We start from the raw sequence: 17,704 nt of genomic DNA on the forward strand, positions 1-17,704 counted from the left end.
AATGCAGGAATTTTGTCCATATAAATTCCATCGATATTCAACGTCATGTTTGACGTAAATTAACAAACATGTATATCTATGGCGAACCGGAAGAACTGATGAAAATTAAGTATTTAACAGTTTTCCCGTCTTAGAGTTACGGACCTCTTTCACATCACAGAGAAGCTGAGTGCTAAAACGTAACGATCAGTGAAAACAAGCGCACTACGAAACGAAGTAAGTCCACTTTTATCAAAGTTGTTCCCGAAACAACAACTTAACTGTAACACTCATTTATGCTAACGAGGAAAACCGATTCGTTTATTGTATCTTCCAGTTCGCCAGAGATATAACGTCGATTCTGAACAGCTGCATTGATTGTGTGCGCAGACAACAAGAAATGTTTAATTATAAATTTGTGCACTGTCATTTGTGCCATTGGAATTATCGACCTTGTAAAATTTCGCAGAGAATTATGACGTACCAATCGCGTTAGAGTTGCAATTATAATGTAACTGTGATCCACAAATAAGCTGACCAGTCACAACCGCAGGCATAAATTTAAACACTGAATATTTTTCCGTTTACTTATAAATTGGTATGAGAAAAATTTTGCCTTTCCAGTAAAGCAATATCCGAAAATTGAGGTATTAAAAAGACGATATCTGTTCTCGTACGAGTTTTTCTCAACAGCGATGACCACTAAAAATAATCGATGCATCGGTCGAAAAAAAATAATATAACACGACTCGACTGAATCGGTAAAAATTAATCAAATAATCGATCACTTCGTATTTTTTTGAAACGGTGCATTACGAAATTTCGTAAATTTCAGTATGTATAATGTAGTCTTAATAGCCGAAAAGTTCTTTGATAATTTATAGTTTCATTAAAAAAGTTTTTCAATTTCAGGTGAAAATATTCATTTATCTTTCTCCTATTATATCAAATAAGTACTTAGTGAGACAATGATAACAATTAATACTGTAATCACATAAATTGATATTGCATTCCGTCGTTCATGGGAGTAAAAAACAAAAATCGATTCTGAGGGAAAATAATTGATTATATTCGGTTAATCGAGGAAAAATAATCTATTATTTTTGCTAATTCTTATTTGTCTCTCCCTATAAGTCTGTGGCTGCACAGGCATTTTTAAATTCAAATAATGGCGCCACCAGAACGCCGGAAAACAACTAGCACCACGAATGGTGGATTGAGACATCTCAATACTCGAGCTTCCGTTTCTCGTTCTCTCTTTCACCAGTTCAAGATGGCGGATCAGGTAAGCCTCCCGTAATTATTCTTACGGAGAATCGTAACTTCCACGCGATATCTGCACAGTTTTTAAAACTTTTAACCGATCGCGGGTTTTCCGCAATCCCGGCATTTAACCTAATCCGAAATAACGCTGTACGGGAGCAACGAACCCAATCAAAGTGCAATAACGTTATGCCACCGACACGTGGGCCGCGTCTCTTCGCCTTGTATTTTCACCTCCAAAGATATTTCACTCCCGGTTCTACGTCATGATTTCAATTGGAAGAGTTTTTATCCCGAGATTGAATAAACGGAAATTGAAATTCGACATCAGATTTTTCGAAATAATGATAATCGGTCATTCGACTCTTCGACGATCCGTTTGTCGTTTTATCAAAATGGTTTTAAAGCGTATAATTTAGGCGCAATCCCCGCGTGTTATTTACGGTCAAGTGCAAAACGGTTTTAAAATTTTGTTTCTGAGAGGGGTTTTAGGATGCGGATGAAAATCGTCTAAAATTTCTGACGGGTGTAACAATTATACTTAACCTCACAACGGCACTGTGTCAATTCCATATTTCGACAGGCTTAAACTACAACACACGCGAACTTGTCTGACAGATTCACACTGAGTATTGATTGTGATCAAAGAGATGAACAAATAATTGCAGAATGATGATACTTGACGACGGTCTTCTGAATACCACTTGGCGACACATCGTCTGCTGACATGCAATAAAATTTGATTGAATTTCTAGCGCAATTTAAAAGTACTTGCAAAGAATTTCGGAAGATATACTTGACGCCATGTTTAATGAATTTTAACAATTGTACACCTATTGATAAATGTCTCGTTGCTCGTTGAATGGTTTGTAGCTGAAAATCAGCAGATACTCAGCTACTGATTGACGATAACAATTCGTTTGTATACGCGTGTTGATATGGATTGAATATTTGCAGAACGAGCGTTCGTTCCAGCGACAACCGACGATCTTTCTTAATCGAAAGAAAGGTCTCGGGCAGAAGCATAGGAAGTCTATGAGGTATAGCCGTAGCGTGGGTCTTGGCTTTAAGACTCCTCGCGAGGTGAGCATTGCATCGAAGAAGTAAACTAATGTTGTGTTTCTTTGTTTGTTTTTTTTCGGAAAGACGGAAAAGGCTTTTCAGAAACAGTCCACGCTCAACCTCAACAGGAAGGCTAACCTGAAGAAGAAGCCGCTCAGGTTGAGTCGTAGTGTCGGCCTTGGTTTTAAAACTCCCCGTGAGGTTTGTTGCAGATTTTCAGAAAACTATAACGTCTATGGGGTCAACGTTCTAATTCATGTTCTTTCCTGGTGCTCGCTCTATTGGTCATCGATCGGTGGTGGCTTGTTGGTGTTGGAGTTTGCCGATTGCCAGTGCTTTTATCATGTTTGCTGCGCTAGTGCATTGATTATGCAAAGTTACAGGCTGGTCCCAAATATTTTCTAGAAAACCTGTTTCCCATGTTTCTCATTCATTGTTTAGATAATAATCCCCTTTGTGTTCAGGTTTAAAAATCTTTGGCCAAAGCTACACTTTACATTCTCAATGTATCAACATTCCAAAATTGCTATGTGAATATTTTCAGGGACAAGTTTTGGGAATCTCATAATTCAAAGGAGGACAACCTTTAAAATTGATGAAAAAAACAATTCTTATCAATTGAACGATTCTAGTCAAAGTACTGTTTGAACTTAAGACATTTCCACTATATTGGTATAAATATCAGTATTCTGATTGATTATTGATCGAATTTATTTTGTGTACGAATACTTACGACTAAACTTTCAAACTTGAAATAGTAGTTGAAAATATTTTACGCTAAATTTATTTTGAAATGAATGTGAGAATTTTAAATTCCTTGTTTACCATCATAACTACCTGTTACAGCTTTCAAAATTACAAATTGGAACATTTTCCACGTGTTTTTTTTGCCCTATGTTGAAAATCAATTGGGTAGTCCTCCCTTGAAAGCTTTCAAATTAAAACTCAAATGGCAAAAGAGGTGCTACTGAAGCAACGAATTGCTCTGTTAAATAAAATATTTTAAGTATTCTTAAGATCTGTGATAAATGCATGCAATTTAAGCCGTATACAAAGCCATTTGATTTTTAATTCTTGTAATTATAATCTCTATTCTATTCTCAATATGAATTCTAACTGAAATGATCGACTGTCGGGATTTGGCGGCTTGTGAACATTGATAAATAAATGGGTGAATAATGTGTGGAAAGTGATATATCAATCATATCTGAAACGGGGATTCAATCTTAGCTTGTATCTAAGACTTTATTAATACTTTATCTGCAATCTCAGCTTTTTTCTCTTGTAATAATGTTGCTTCATAATTGAGACATTTCTTTGATCTTTTTCTCTATACAAGCAATCTCCAAGCAAGTTTCACTGACTTGAATCAGGCGCATTTGCAACTAGTTTTCCAAAAACGCAGAATAGTATACACGTGTTCATTTTACTTTCAATAAAAAATATATCTATACTCTTTGTGTTATTGCTGGCATTCTATCATACGCATATTTTGCCCTCATCTTATAGCTAAAAATATATCTATTATTTTCATGGTGGTGGAATCTTTCTTCTGATACTGATAAAATTAAACACAAATTAGCAGTGAGTAAGAAATGAATTTTTCGTTTTCCTTCCTGTGCAGGCTATTGAAGGTACCTACATTGACAAAAAGTGTCCATTTACCGGCAATGTTTCCATTAGAGGACGCATTTTGACCGGAGTGGTACAGAAGATGAAGATGCAACGCACGATTGTTATTCGTAGGGATTATCTTCACTATATCCGGAAATATAATCGATTTGAAAAACGTCACCGGAATATGAGTGTCCACTTGAGCCCTTGCTTCAGGTGATTAATTAATTAAATTATATTATATTGAAGTGTACAGCATTATAAAATTATCTCACGTCTTTTTTTATGGCTGTTTGATTTTAATCTTTAATCAATGATGATATTGACGACGGTCTTCTGAATACAAATTGAAGTCTATTTCATCGTCTACTGATGCAGTGAAAATTAAATTATTGAAAACTTCGGTATTCAAAAGTTTGTTTTGGACTGATTACGTAACGTAACAATGGTTTCATTTTCAGAGACGTGGAAATAGGTGATGTTGTGACCATTGGCGAATGTCGACCACTGAGCAAAACTGTTAGATTCAACGTTCTCAAGGTCTCAAAGGGAACTGGGTCCAAGAAGAGTTTCAAAAAGTTCTAAATTCTGAATAATCCTTGAAATATCCGGTATGTACAAATATTCAAATTATTCATCCTTATAAATATGGGCTATTCCGCGTCAACCGGATCAGTCATCTCTCAGATATTTTTTTAATTTGGCATGTGGATTGTGTGGGACGAGTTAGATTTTTGTGCCAAAGCGCGAATCTCATAATGCAAAATTCGATTTTTTATTAACAATAACAAATTAGACTCCCATTTTTTTCAAAAATTCATAACTTCGGCAAAAAATTAGATACAATATATTTTTTTTTTTCAAATTACGCGGAAAGCTCCATAGAATTTAAAAAAAAATACGAAATGGTAAAAACAAGTTGTTATCAATTGTTTATTTAACAATTAATTTTTCAAAGATTTTCAAAACAGTGACTGACACGATCAAAAAATTTTTTTAAAATTCTGACATGTTCCTTGAACTGTACTACAACCTGTGAATTAATTCCAGAGGGGTGTTTTTCTTCGTTTTCGAGTAAAAAATCATTAAAGGTGTCGATGCGCATGAAATTGCGGCCCGCCGAGTCTCTACGTAATGGCGGGCGGCCGGTTGCCGTCCACCGCTACACCGCGGTGGCGTCGCAGCGTTATTTTAGAGTCATTTTCACGATGTAGGACATGATTGAAGAATCTGAAAAAAATACTGTACCTTCACAAGGCCTGCTCAAAGCGATAAGTGAAGTTTCAGGAATGTGTTTTTCACCGTTTTTTTATTACAGAGATTCAAAATAACGGTTACACACCATGAGAGTGCACATAAATGATAATAATTACATAACTTGCTACTTATTTTAAAATAAAAACACATTCCTGAAACTTCACTTATCGCTTTGAGCAGGCCTTGTGAAGGTACAGTATTTTTTTCAGATTCTTCAATCATGTCCTACATCGTGAAAATGATTCTAAAATAACGCTGCGACGCCACCGCGGTGTAGCGGTGGACGGCAACCGGCCGCCCGCCATTACGTAGAGACTCGGCGGGCCGCAATTTCATGCGCATCGACACCTTTAATGATTTTTTACTCGAAAACGAAGAAAAACACCCCTCTGGAATTAATTCACAGGTTGTAGTACAGTTCAAGGAACATGTCAGAATTTTAAAAAAATTTTTTGATCGTGTCAGTCACTGTTTTGAAAATCTTTGAAAAATTAATTGTTAAATAAACAATTGATAACAACTTGTTTTTACCATTTCGTATTTTTTTTTAAATTCTATGGAGCTTTCCGCGTAATTTGAAAAAAAAAAATATATTGTATCTAATTTTTTGCCGAAGTTATGAATTTTTGAAAAAAATGGGAGTCTAATTTGTTATTGTTAATAAAAAATCGAATTTTGCATTATGAGATTCGCGCTTTGGCACAAAAATCTAACTCGTCCCACACAATCCACATGCCAAATTAAAAAAATATCTGAGAGATGACTGATCCGGTTGACGCGGAATAGCCCATATCAATTAATGCTCAAATGCAATTCTTTCATCTGCGTGTTATTCCTCTTATGATGAGTTTGACGACGGTCTTCTGAATACAAATTGAACGACATCATATCGTCTACTGATTTGCAAATTACTTAAACAATATATAAATTATTTTTCTTGAAAGAGATAGAGTATAATCGTTTGTTTATTTGTTCACAGGATCCTGGCAGTCAGCGATGAATTTCCTTTATGAGGTACAAATTCTTTTGTAATGTGTACTAATTACGAAAGTATTTTTGGTAAATAATTAATAGATTTATCGTCTTTATAATATTTCTCAGTCAAAATAGTGCTTAGAAAATGGTGTGAATCCGCATTACTTGATTCTATACTTCCATTGTAAATTTCTATGTTATATCTCTGTTTTCAGATTGGAAATACACACTAACTGCTCGCATCCCGATGTGTCAACAATAAAAATTTAAAACCTGTAAACGGATGAAATAAACTGGTCATATTTTACAGGAAAAATTGTACTATCTATGTTGATTTGATTACCACCAACTCCGGTTAGATCAAAGTATTTAGAAATAAATAGCTGACCCGTTAAGATTATCGAATGCCGAATCTTTACATGAAATTTTGCAGTAAAAGAAAGAACATACAACTTTTCAACGAGTAACTGTCTTTACAGCAATTTAGCTAATTGTAAAACACTTCAAAGAAAAAACAAATTTACTGTGTTTAGAAATATATTTTTTCGCATTTTATCACTAGCTAATAACAAATGTAAAATATTAACTAAAAATTCGATCATATTATAAATAACTCAGCTGTAAGTCAATTAACTAGAGTATTGCTTATGAACATATCACAATCATACTATTTTTTCTATCTGGTACACAACTGCACCATTCCTCCAACAAACCATTCAAATCTCCTCGTTTCCAAGTAAAAAATTTACAAGTAAAAAAATATATCTTACGTGACAAAATACGTACACATATTGTTCCGAGATTAAGGTTTGTTGGCTTAAGAATATACACATAAAAGTCAAAGATAGTAATTGACAATTATTTGCAATTCTAACTGAGAGGAATTTAAATTGTGACCAAAAGATACAATATTTCTTAAACTATACAATCGCTCTGTACACGAACAAAAATATATATTTATGTATAAATTTACTAATAGCGTTTGGCAACTTGAAAAACAAAACTATGGAATCAGTTACAAATTTAAAAAATACATGCATATAGCACATAACCGTTTATCAAGGAAAATATTAAACATAAAAAGATTTCAGATGCCTAATATATTGCTGTCATTTACTTTCCGAATTCATCAGAGGAACATGCGTTACTAGCGTTAGTATTCATGGAGAAACTAAACGAGTTATGCAATCAATATGCTAAAACCTGTATGTATTATGGACCACTTTAGGTCAAAAAGATATGTTGCCTCAAAATTCGTATAGGTGATATATACAGTTATATTTGTCAACACACACGTAATCGAACTTTTGTAAGAGAAAAGTTGGTCCTTTTCTTACTTTCATGAAAAGAAATGCTTATAGTATCCCGCACTCGAGTGATGTTTAGAAGAAGTTTCGGCAAGAAATAAAAAATAAATAATAAGAGGTCCTGCAAGTCCCAGGAGTAGCGAACAACCAACGAGCTGAGGCCACGACAGACCCCAATCAGCCCCAGAACACGATAACTTGTATACACTATGTTGCTCTGGGCTGATTTCTTCGGAAGCAAGTAATTGATCGTTTTCTCCATCCTCTAAGACATCTAGTGTATTTTCACATTGATTTGCAGGAGTTTCGCAGATTGTATTTAATGTGGTATAATCAAAATTCGATTTTAAAGGAGGTACAGGAGTTGGAAGAGCTATTAGATTGATAATCTGTTCCTCTCTAGAGCTATTAGCCGGTGTGTCCTCGATAGTAATAAGATCGCCAATTTTGCCGTCGTTATTGTCTGTATTTTCAGTTTGATTCAAAGTTTCTGTCAAGAGAGAGAACGCGACAACAGGAACCTTAATTGTTCGATGTGCAAATATTTCGTTTTCTTTATGTATTTTATTGATCCTCTTCAATTCAGATATCTGCAAGAATAAATAAAATTTGATAAAACTATCCTAGTTCTGTCTGCTTTCTCCCTAATGAGTAACGTTTACTCACGGTACATCCGTATCTGAGTGAAAGTGCCTGCAAAGTATCCTCAGGTTGTAACTGAATTTTCATCACCTCCACTTTGCGGGGAGGTGATTTTTGTTTCGATACTGTACGAAGAGCAATTGTCTCTTCGTCTCCACTATTTTCTCCATCTGAATACAAGAGCACATAATTCGGGGATCCTTCTCTCTGACCACTACGCTGATAAACCTTTTGCCTAGAAGAATTACTCGTACACGCTTATGTTAACGAATACTCCGCAGCAAACTAAGTTCTAAAGTCAGTTGACTGTTGTGTAACAAAGTATGAATGGGAATAGCAAGCAGTTCAATTTTAGGGATTAGAGCAAAGAGAATTCACAAGAAACTAGCATGGAAAAGTTCATATGTTCCAATTGCAAAATAGTTATTTAGTAATATTAACGAAGTATTATGTCCATTGAATAATTAGATATCAACGAAATATTGGATAAATCATCTTGGGATAAACATAACCTTGAGAAGAACGTCAGTTACCTTCCCGATCTCTGCCCATCATTTCCGTTACTGAGTGATATTTTTCGCATCTTTGTTAATATTACGATAACATTTCACTGTGCTCACTTGATTACTACTTGTTGTTCGCAGTATTGAAATAACTGACTACATTCCATAACCTTTCAAGTAAAAATTATAATTGTCAGCTGTTTTACGTTTTTTTTCTTCTGCAAATGTCATTCATATCCAGTCGGTTCTCTCCATGCAAATAAAACAAGCGTACCATTATAATCACGCAGATTGACTGTACGCCTAACGGCAGGCAACTAAACATACGCGTATGACGTAACACGAGCTTTTTTCAGGAGTAATGGTAAAAAGAAATCCGACAAATTGATCGTTAAATCGACAATCTATGCGGGATAAAAACTCAGGTAGACACGTACAGACTAGAACGTAGTACTGTCAAAGTGTGCAGGAAAATTTATGTATTACACCATTTTTTCTGAGCACCCTTACTTCAATGGGCACAATTTATTTCCAAATTATTTAAAAAATAGATGGAAGTAAAATCCCATGTACAAATAGTTGTCTTTAGATCCGGCTTTTATACCACATAACAACAAATACTACAGAATTATTTGTATCGAAAAATGGCTTACTTAAAATTGCAGACATCTTTAATAAAAGTTACATAAAATGTATCTGAAATATTTAAACAAATATAACAATTGAACATTCTATGTAGGTTCATATCGGGTAGAATCTCATTCCTTACTATCTAGTGAAGAGTCTTCTATGGTTTTGGGTCACAAGCAAAAATTGATTCCCCGCAAATCACGATTGAAGGATTTTCTGTACTCTACTCGATTCACTTGAAAAATTTACTGCACACAGTTCAGGTTGTGATAAAAGTTGTGGTATAATTTTCACTGGACATTTTTCTTGCTTGTTTGTCGGTAGAAAATGATTGAAAAAGAAAACTGTTTCAATTTTCAATCCAATTTTTGCGATAATTGATTGCCAGTGAACAAAATCAAACGCCCAGCTGAAAATTATAGCACACTTTTTCAACAACTTGAACTGTGATCGGTAAAATTTCCAAGTGAACTGAGTAGTCCAAGGAAAATTCGTTCAATCACGGTTAGCGAGGAGTCAAGAATTTATGTATGAACCCAACACTATGGAAGAGTCTTCACAAGATAGTAAGGAATGAGATTCTAGCCGCGCGTCAAATTCGATGACCATCCGTTGAAACCCGTCCCGTTTCGCGTGAATTAACCCATATGCTTATTCACAAGGAAACTTGCATAACCAAGAATAGATGCAGTATGGTACTTGAAATCACAAAACATGTGACTTCGTAGTAAAAATTAAGTTTCTCTACCCTGGATATCTTCCTCTGGATGTTCAGAGAGATAAGCTTTTATTACTAAACACTTGGTCATATAACAATGACAGGGAATATCGTGTTCGACGTTTTCTGGGTCTAACTGAGTATATTCCACATTATAAATTCTTGGTTTCAAAGAATCCTTACGGAGTTCGAGCTTGAATGCTACTGGTTCATCTTTCGTTACTGGAATATCGTGTGGGAGTACTACAATACTTTGTTTCCAATGAGTTGATTCATACTCTGGACTAGTCGATAATTCCGAACCATCCGGAAATGTAACGGAAAACCATACGCAAATGCCCTGATATATTCCGTTCCGATTGCACGGTACGACCGTAGATTCACCACCGAGACATAACAATTCTGGCATAGTTGCTGTACTGAGATCCAGCCAAACAAGCAGCTTTCCATCCGTCAGCAAGTTATTTGCCTCTAAAGACGAAATATTTGGCTTTTTAGACTTCAAACGTCTCTGTTCCCGGCTGACAAACCTATTCAAAAAAAGTAAGAGAATTTTAAAATGAAAGGAAGGCTTGAACATGCTATAGTCAGAATGCTGACAGCCTGTTTTAAACTCGTGATGGCATCTATAGAATCAACTAGAAATTAAATACTAATGTTGATAGTCGACCATGCTAACAAATGTATTTCCTTACTCCATACTGACTCCGTATACATCGTTCCAAAAATCATACACAGTGGGTAATTCGCAAGGAGATGCATAAAGTTTGGCCTCGTTAGGGAACATGAGTCCATTTTCTTTCAAGAATTGATCTCTGGCCACAAGTACCGAATCCAGCATTCCCTCGTGCATCAAATGAAATCCCATCCATTCAGAGACTATGATATCGACTTTGCCGATATCATCACTCTTTAAATCTTCTACTTTACTGTGAATCACTTCTACGATACTTTCAAAACCATTTTCGCGAACTACTTCTTTTGCTACTTGTGCCATGTGGCTTGCTTCTATAGCATAAACTTTTGCAGCACCTGCTTTGGCACAGAACACCGATAGTATACCTGTTGAGAATCATCAATCAATGCAGATATTACTGGTAAGACTTCACTTGTGTCTAAATTTTCGCAACTAAAGTTCTTTGCATAATTAACAAATCGACTTCATTAATTATTATGTGATAAAAGTGTTAACTTCATACCCGTCCCAGCACCAACATCCATTACAATTTTGTTCTGAAATTTATCGCTACAAGCAAATATTGCATTTTTGTAAGCAAGGGTACGAGGTTTATCCTCTAGCATCAGTCGATGAACCTGTGGAGACAAGCGCAATGAAAAAAAACTACCGTCGTCAGTGAGAAGTCAGTAGGAAATGATCAACAGGAGGATAATAATATTAATTCAAACAATCAATCATTTCCTTCCAAACTGTCTCCATCAGTAAATATCAATAGTGACATAAGTGAATGTTTACTTCCAGATCCTCGTAACTCTTGAAATATTCATCTGTTGAATCGCCGGTGTCCATTGTTAAATTACGTTCTTTGTCAATCTTCCTAAAAACTAAAATTACGACGATGTATGCTAGGCTAACTCTTGCACGTGACACTCATAACCTACAATTTTCGGAATGTCGTTGTCAGCCACGGTGTATACAAGATTTAAAGAGTGCGTGCGTTACAGCCAAGAGACGTCGTGAAGTGTGAGGGTTGTTCTCGGAAACGAGGAGTATTGAGTCTACGCGCAAAAGGCGCAGTCAGACTTGATGGATACGTAGCGATTATCAAAAACAAATGAATGCGACTAGATCCAAAAATGCATCCAAAACAGGATGAAATTTTATCATATTTTCTCGAAGACTGATTCAACGATGTTTTGGTGGTAATGTACGCAATGTAAGAACAAATGTTCTAATAAAACAAAACCAAGCATCTGAATCATCTTGATAAGTGCAGCTTTTAACCTAGTACCTAAAGAGTGCCTAATTGTTACATTATATCTTAAAATCGGCGTTTCTAATATAGCTTTGCTAATACTACGCACGGTGGAAAGTACAGAATAAAAACATACACTTTAGAATATAGTTGTGCAGCCATAAATTATGTGTTAGAATCTATCCTGATGCGATATCACGACAACGAATTGACACCGATTCAGTATATTCGATGAAAATCTATTCTTACCCAAAAAGAGCAGGGGCGTACCTAATTTTTGTCATCTCGCCATTTGAGCTCAGCGCCTGCAGGATGTCACTCTTGATCACTTTGATGCACTTACGGCTGCATCGAGCCGGCTCCTGAATTTGATGTATGTATATTAAATGCACTGGATATTCACATACACTTTTCACGATCAATCTGAACGCACAAACACACTCAAGCGGGTAGCTCACTATCACTATTTTATTATCCGTAAACACGACACTAAGAAAGTTCAAAGATAATTACCTCGAAAAGTTACACAAGAATTACGAATTCGACCATTTTCAAAATATCACAAGACTGAAGTTAGTAACGTTACCGTAATGAAACATTGCGAAAAAAATCAGTATTTTTTCATTTTTAAACTGACTGAAGGAACGAAAATTTCAGTATATGAGTATGTTTTGATTTATTACGGTTTACTAAATTTCAAACAATTTCCAAAATCACGAAGTAACGGTTTTTCCTCGACATGAATTGTTCCGATAAGGTCACTTATAACTTCAACATGGTAGAAGAGTAAACGTGTGAGACATTACACTGAATTTTAATCGCCAGTACGAATCTAACGATCACGGTAATAATTTCGTAGCAAAAACGTGGAGAATCTAGTTTTATGTTAGACACTTTGGGTAAGCTCCAAACGCTGTGACAAAGCTAAACAAGTCTATATTTCTGAGAACGCGAATAGGAGAAAACAACTTCTTGATTACGTCGCGTCGCAACAAATAGGTAAAACAATTGACATATTCAACGCGGTTGCAGTCACTTGTTTAAGATTGTCGAAGTTTAGTATGCCTTACGCCGAGTGATTAAACAGCAAATTTATCCACTCACGACTGTTATGTCAACTGATTAAAGGAATCTACTCGTAAGAAAAACTTACACCTAATCATAATACCGAGTTAAACATGGTTAAACGTACCGGGACACGGGTCAAGCACGCTATTCGCCAACATTCGACCAGTTCCACTCCCATGATCAACTATCACTGGCCAGTGGGCGTCGCGTAATGGCGGCCGAGCTCTCAAGCGCCGCTAGCGTGACGACGGTGATGCTCAGAACTAAATCCGATGTTGTTTTCTTTCGTTGACGCGTTTAAAAATGGAAAGCATTTGAAAATTGATTCAAGAAACAGAGTTCTATTTTCTTGACTATAATTCTATCTTTCGAGTTCTGAAAGCAGTTAATGACACAATAAATCGATATGTATTCTTTGGTAAATTGTTAATAACTCTGGCAAAGAGCATGTGCCATCGTATGTATTTATTAACGTATTCAAAGAATAATTGAATTTACTCCTCATGTTAGGTTAATTTTCTTCCTCTAGTATTTTTCGCATTGTCGTTCTCATTCTCGGATTTTTTTTTCCTACATGCAACAACAAAGTGAAATTGCAAACTGTTATTGGTTCAAGAAAGATACGAGTTTGTATTCTGTGCAACTAAGTCATTGAAGAATTATTTGAAGGAAGCAACCATACTTTAATTATATTTCCGCCAATTGAGAATCAACTTTTCCATTATTCTCCTATTTTCATGCAGAAAATGGGACCTGTCAAGGAAATCTTGGAAAAATATCGTTGCTCACATTCTAGTTCCATTGTTAGTCAACCTATTCGGACAGATAAAGTTGCTTGCATGGTAACGTCTACACCTTTGAAAATAAACAGAGAGCAGCATTCGAAGCTTGAATGGCCTTTCTCGGTAGAAGAAAGTCCGAATCTCTCTCTTGACCATCATTCCCTGATAAAATGTGCTGCAAATAGTACACCACCATGTAAAAACACTAAGGAGGGTAACAATTTAGAAACCTTTACCACTGCACCAACTGCATCGACTGATAAAACTTGCTTTGTAACACGGACTACGGAAGCAACCAGTGACAAAAAGAATTCAGGACCTAACAACGTTGATTTTGCTCCTAGAAATGAGGTTGGAAAGTGGAAAATAATGAACTCAGACGAAGAGAATGAGTATCAGAGCAATAGAAACAATTCTGTGAAGAAGAAAAAGTACATTAAAGATAGAATCATCAAATCATCAACTAACACACGATGTTCGACACGGAAGAAGGAACTACGGAAAGTAAATTACAGCATCAACAGCAGGGAATCTTTATCAATTTATAAAGTAACTAATAATTTGGATTCCACGAATGAAATATTTACAAAGTCTATTAGTAATAGTAGTAACAATGTTCTTTTGATCAAAAAACCACTAGACAATGTAGAGGTTTTACAAACCAAAAGTATTCATCCAAAGATTACATCCTCAATAGCAAGACCAAAGCAGAAAAGCTCGTTTAACAGAAATAATGATACACCTGTAGTTAGAAGATCAGGCAGAAAAAGGTGTAAACCCTTGGAATACTGGAACGGAGAGAGGTTCAAAACAAAAAGAGACGATTCCCCAGAATTTGTGCCGACTATAGATCACATAAATGGAAAAGGAAAAAAAATGAAGAAGATACGAGATGCTAAAGCAGAACTGAAAGACATTCGACAGAGTAATGAGGTTTCGACAAGTACTCCAAATATAAAAACTTCTGATAAAGCTGAAACAGAACACACGAGTGAACCATTAATTGAAGAGAGAAATGACAACGGAGTGATGTTGAATACAAAGCCTAGGCGGAAGTCCAAGAAAGTAGTTAGATTTTCTGCAACCACAACTAAAACATCAGGCAGCCCTGTGCTCAAGAAAAATTTAAAATCAGGTAATAATTATTATGAAAATCTATGGAGTAATAAACCCTAATGTAATCTTGAATATAATTTCAGACTGGCACGTAAACTTTCATGGAATAAAACGGACGCCAAAAGTGCTATTGAACTTTGACAATTATAGTATTTTGCCTGGCTTGAATACAGTCATGGGATTTGTATCAAGTTCTATTGTACAGATGCCCCCAAACGGGATAAATAGGAGTCAAGCACCAGATCACCATCATATGGTAGTTGTTGACATCTACATTAAATAACATAGACCTCAAATTCATACTCAAATCTAACACGCTTAGTTTGTTTTACACTGTTCTGTTATATTTGACAAACTTTTGCAGGTATTTTGTATTATGGCGGGTAATATTGTAGTAACAATTCATGAGAATAGCATTAAAATGGACACTTACGGACATTTCACTGTACCATGTGGAGTTTCGTATACTCTTGAGAATGTTGGCAAGAAAAAAGCTATCCTCAGCTGCTTCCAGATTGCCAATGCCAAATATAAGTGAAAGTGTGACCATGGAAAGATAATGACTAGTTTTTAAGCTTCGAGTAGAACTTGAACTCTGTGAAGTACTTTTCAGCAGCTTGATTTGAAAATAAATTTCTATTTTATGTACCTATGTGTTAATAACTCATGTATTATCATAATAGCTAAACCCAAGGTGGTTGATTCTGACCGATTCGAGTCTACTGGTATTGTTTGCTAACATCCAATTAACCTGTACAGCCGGCCACAGAGGTGACCTTGAATCGTGTTTACATATCAACAGGGTTTAAACGAGCAACTTAAGAAAATATATATCGTATATTTAACAAGCGAACAACTTTTTTATCACTAAGCTCTGTAAGTTCTTACTCAGTAAAAGTTTATCGAATTAAAATCTTGGATTTGGTTTCTGGCCATATGCCGTTTCTTTCAATAACCTTTTATACTCTTCTTGCTTCTGTGCTTGTTTGCGTTTTCTTTCCAATCTTCGTTCCTCCTCCGTCATTGCTACATAGTTAGAAAGCATTATAAATAACACAATCAACACAACCAAGACGTGGAGTCAATAGCTTCAATTAGTTATATTCTCCAGTAATTACCAGCTTTATCAACCTTAACGCAGCTTTCCACTGGCTGAAGAGGTTTTGGTGATTGTATTTTTGGTTCTTCATTATTCGAAACTGATGAAACCTCTGCAAGATAAGTTCTGTTAAAAATTTCCATTTTCTTTCACAGATGCAAATCGCACAGTATTAAATTTCAGAAAAGACGCATTCCTTGGTAAAACTAACTATTATATCTAATGTCAATACCTCGATTATCATAATTGAACGTAGTGCCCTGGATGTCGCACCTTGGCGACGGTGTTTTATGCGGCGTGGATTGAGCATTTGGAGTCATCCGTAGCAGAGGGGGAACCATCTTTTGTGGTTCTCCAATATGAGAAATGGTTGAAACTGAACTCTCGGTTTTCGGTTTGGTAAAATTTCGAAGTTTTGTAGCAATATCACCACCAAAGCACATCAAGGTGTTTTTCATAGCATTTGTAATGGAACCCTGTAATTAGAAATACTGCTTTACAGCAATTAACAAGAAAAAGTGGGATTCATCCATGGTGTAAGATAATGCCCAAGTCTTACAGTTCTCGCTAAAAATATAATTAAGCCTTTGTTGGGTCCTTCCAAGTTGCTGTATCCTACATCCTCGTGAACAGTTCCATCTCGTAATTGAATTTTAACGAAGGCTGCGCATCCGACCTGATATTTGCCTGTGCTGTATTCGACAAAATCTGAAGACAGATTACAATTACATATAGAAAATTATGTGCAGATAGTAAAACTGGAGAGTAATTTAAATTAATAACCTGCCTAAAGTTTGACTTGTCACAGTATGATTCCATTTGTTTGTACCAAAGATTTCATTTGCGATTGAGATAAGATCATTCTTAGTGCATTGATCGCGAATATCCACATCCCTTACAGTTAAATTTGGACAAATCAAAGTTTCTTGGGAACCAGGCTAAAAATAAATTTACAAGGTGAAATTTTATTATCCGCCGTCCAATAACTATTCGAAAGTTTTATAATTATTTCCTTCTGACGCCATTCCCGCTGAATTACTTTGAGCGAATACATCGCAACGATCAAAGTATGCACTGTAAAATCGAAAATACACAAAAACGAATGACGATACATGTCTCTTGATTATTTCATTAAATTTAAATATCCGTCAGCTAAATCATGTGCTGCACGCAACACGTTTTTCGTTTCTGAAAGGTAAATTCAACAAGTGGTGAAAGATTTTGGACAGGTTTTTAGGTTATGAACGTCCTGCGCGGAACTGGCGGGAAACAATAATTTATGTTTAAGCAAATACAGCGCACGACGTAATCGCTCTTTGTGCTTAACTCGTAAAATGAACGCAGCAAAATTATCAAGTCGACAAAACATACTAATAACTCGAGAACATACGATTTTTATGCACGACGGTGGATTCATCGCGACGTTGGCAGATTCTCCACTGATTAAGTTGATCTGTACACAACGGATGTACGAAATGTGTATACCTATTAGTAACGTACACCGAAATTCGAACGATATTTTCGTTCCATAAATGTAAACATGATTTTCCTAGACGTGGTATATGACAATGCTACAACCAAATCGTCGTTAACCTTCACAAATTCTAACATCATCCGAAGTTTACTCAGCATTTTCAATGTCTAATAAGGATATAAGGCATAAGAATTTCGGAACAATTTGCTGCACCTGCCCTTGCTATTGCAGCCTAAGACATCGGAAATATTTTAAGCTCGGTATATTTATTATTTCTCTTC

At 35.7% G+C, this 17,704-nt stretch overlaps 6 protein-coding genes across 11 annotated transcripts in view; 2 read left to right on the top strand and 4 right to left on the bottom strand.

Moving 5' to 3' along the window:
- The window catches only part of sano (serrano), a 109,400-nt gene extending 96,209 nt beyond the window's left edge, over window positions 1–13,191 (bottom strand). Inside the window, exon 1 of one of the 2 annotated variants that reach the window (XM_069136962.1) lies at window positions 12,155–13,191. The gene's annotated coding sequence lies outside the window, so the exon portion shown is untranslated. Of the gene's footprint in view, window positions 1–12,133 lie in introns of both variants that reach the window. The other variant, XM_046615600.2, reaches the window with a different exon arrangement.
- On the top strand, window positions 1,165–6,466 carry RpS11 (ribosomal protein S11). Of its 3 annotated transcripts, XM_046615908.2 has the most exons (7): window positions 1,233–1,264; window positions 2,200–2,325; window positions 2,389–2,505; window positions 3,929–4,134; window positions 4,380–4,529; window positions 6,155–6,189; window positions 6,366–6,466. In XM_046615908.2, the coding sequence occupies exons 1-5, from the start codon at window positions 1,253–1,255 to the stop codon at window positions 4,501–4,503; spliced, it is 585 nt and encodes a 194-aa protein (XP_046471864.1). In that variant the 5' UTR covers window positions 1,233–1,252; the 3' UTR covers window positions 4,504–4,529; window positions 6,155–6,189; window positions 6,366–6,466. The 3 variants fall into 3 exon arrangements, with proteins under 3 accessions (XP_046471856.1, XP_046471864.1, XP_046471838.1); XM_046615900.2 differs by lacking the exon at window positions 2,200–2,325 and having other exon boundaries at window positions 1,165–1,264; XM_046615882.2 differs by lacking the exon at window positions 2,389–2,505.
- LOC124213978 (lysM and putative peptidoglycan-binding domain-containing protein 3) lies at window positions 6,123–8,863 on the bottom strand. Of its 2 annotated transcripts, none has more exons than XM_046615839.2 (3): window positions 8,633–8,863; window positions 8,124–8,269; window positions 6,123–8,047 (listed from the first exon to the last, which is right to left on the bottom strand). In XM_046615839.2, exons 1-3 carry the CDS (start codon window positions 8,652–8,654, stop codon window positions 7,490–7,492), a joined length of 726 nt encoding a protein of 241 aa, XP_046471795.1. In that variant the 5' UTR covers window positions 8,655–8,863; the 3' UTR covers window positions 6,123–7,489. The 2 variants fall into 2 exon arrangements, with proteins under 2 accessions (XP_046471795.1, XP_046471789.1); XM_046615833.2 differs by having other exon boundaries at window positions 8,124–8,334; window positions 8,633–8,862.
- On the bottom strand, window positions 9,108–11,663 carry LOC124213944 (Arginine methyltransferase 8). Its single transcript, XM_046615778.2, has 4 exons — window positions 11,425–11,663; window positions 11,150–11,264; window positions 10,646–11,012; window positions 9,108–10,480 (listed from the first exon to the last, which is right to left on the bottom strand). Exons 1-4 carry the CDS (start codon window positions 11,476–11,478, stop codon window positions 9,967–9,969), a joined length of 1,050 nt encoding a protein of 349 aa, XP_046471734.1. The 5' UTR covers window positions 11,479–11,663; the 3' UTR covers window positions 9,108–9,966.
- Window positions 13,192–13,212: 21 nt separating the features above from the next.
- Window positions 13,213–15,498, top strand: LOC124213898 (uncharacterized). Of its 2 annotated transcripts, XM_046615652.2 has the most exons (4): window positions 13,213–13,409; window positions 13,696–14,869; window positions 14,934–15,106; window positions 15,215–15,498. In XM_046615652.2, exons 2-4 carry the CDS (start codon window positions 13,699–13,701, stop codon window positions 15,386–15,388), a joined length of 1,518 nt encoding a protein of 505 aa, XP_046471608.1. In that variant the 5' UTR covers window positions 13,213–13,409; window positions 13,696–13,698; the 3' UTR covers window positions 15,389–15,498. The 2 variants fall into 2 exon arrangements, with proteins under 2 accessions (XP_046471608.1, XP_046471597.1); XM_046615641.2 differs by having other exon boundaries at window positions 13,213–14,869.
- Window positions 15,499–15,668: 170 nt separating this feature from the next.
- On the bottom strand, window positions 15,669–17,696 carry LOC124213986 (DNA repair protein RAD52 homolog). Its single transcript, XM_046615855.2, has 6 exons — window positions 17,340–17,696; window positions 16,737–16,887; window positions 16,509–16,657; window positions 16,182–16,425; window positions 15,969–16,061; window positions 15,669–15,876 (listed from the first exon to the last, which is right to left on the bottom strand). The coding sequence occupies exons 1-6, from the start codon at window positions 17,364–17,366 to the stop codon at window positions 15,758–15,760; spliced, it is 783 nt and encodes a 260-aa protein (XP_046471811.1). The 5' UTR covers window positions 17,367–17,696; the 3' UTR covers window positions 15,669–15,757.
- Between the last annotated feature and the right edge of the window lie 8 nt (window positions 17,697–17,704).

This window comes from Neodiprion pinetum, chromosome 1 (genome assembly GCF_021155775.2).
Source record: "Neodiprion pinetum isolate iyNeoPine1 chromosome 1, iyNeoPine1.2, whole genome shotgun sequence".
Taxonomy (NCBI): Eukaryota; Metazoa; Arthropoda; class Insecta; order Hymenoptera; family Diprionidae; genus Neodiprion; species Neodiprion pinetum.

Bases quoted from the DNA above. Each gene is read 5' to 3' on its own strand.
- LOC124213978 (XM_046615833.2), bottom strand. From the start codon at position 8,682: ATGCGAAAAATATCACTCAGTAACGGAAATGATGGGCAGAGATCGGGA. The intron at 8,335-8,632 runs GTAACTGACGTT...TAATTCTTCTAG, and splicing joins GATGGGCAGAGATCGGGAAG to GCAAAAGGTTTATCAGCGTA. The intron at 8,048-8,123 runs GTGAGTAAACGT...TTATTCTTGCAG, and splicing joins CACTCAGATACGGATGTACC to ATATCTGAATTGAAGAGGAT.
- LOC124213986 (XM_046615855.2), bottom strand. From the start codon at position 17,366: ATGAATCCACCGTCGTGCATAAAAATC. The intron at 16,426-16,508 runs GTAAGACTTGGG...TTCTAATTACAG, and splicing joins TTATATTTTTAGCGAGAACT to GGTTCCATTACAAATGCTAT. The intron at 16,062-16,181 runs GTATTGACATTA...CTTATCTTGCAG, and splicing joins GTTCAATTATGATAATCGAG to AGGTTTCATCAGTTTCGAAT.
- RpS11 (XM_046615908.2), top strand. The intron at 2,506-3,928 runs GTTTGTTGCAGA...CTTCCTGTGCAG, and splicing joins GTTTTAAAACTCCCCGTGAG to GCTATTGAAGGTACCTACAT. The intron at 4,135-4,379 runs GTGATTAATTAA...TTTCATTTTCAG, and splicing joins CACTTGAGCCCTTGCTTCAG to AGACGTGGAAATAGGTGATG.
- LOC124213944 (XM_046615778.2), bottom strand. From the start codon at position 11,478: ATGGACACCGGCGATTCAACAGATGAATATTTCAAGAGTTACGAGGAT. The intron at 11,013-11,149 runs GTATGAAGTTAA...GATTCTCAACAG, and splicing joins GGATGTTGGTGCTGGGACGG to GTATACTATCGGTGTTCTGT. The intron at 10,481-10,645 runs GTAAGGAAATAC...TTTTTTGAATAG, and splicing joins GTATACGGAGTCAGTATGGA to GTTTGTCAGCCGGGAACAGA.
- LOC124213898 (XM_046615641.2), top strand. From the start codon at position 13,690: ATGCAGAAAATGGGACCTGTCAAGGAAATCTTGGAAAAATATCGTTGC. The intron at 14,870-14,933 runs GTAATAATTATT...ATATAATTTCAG, and splicing joins CAAGAAAAATTTAAAATCAG to ACTGGCACGTAAACTTTCAT. The intron at 15,107-15,214 runs GTAGTTGTTGAC...AAACTTTTGCAG, and splicing joins CACCAGATCACCATCATATG to GTATTTTGTATTATGGCGGG.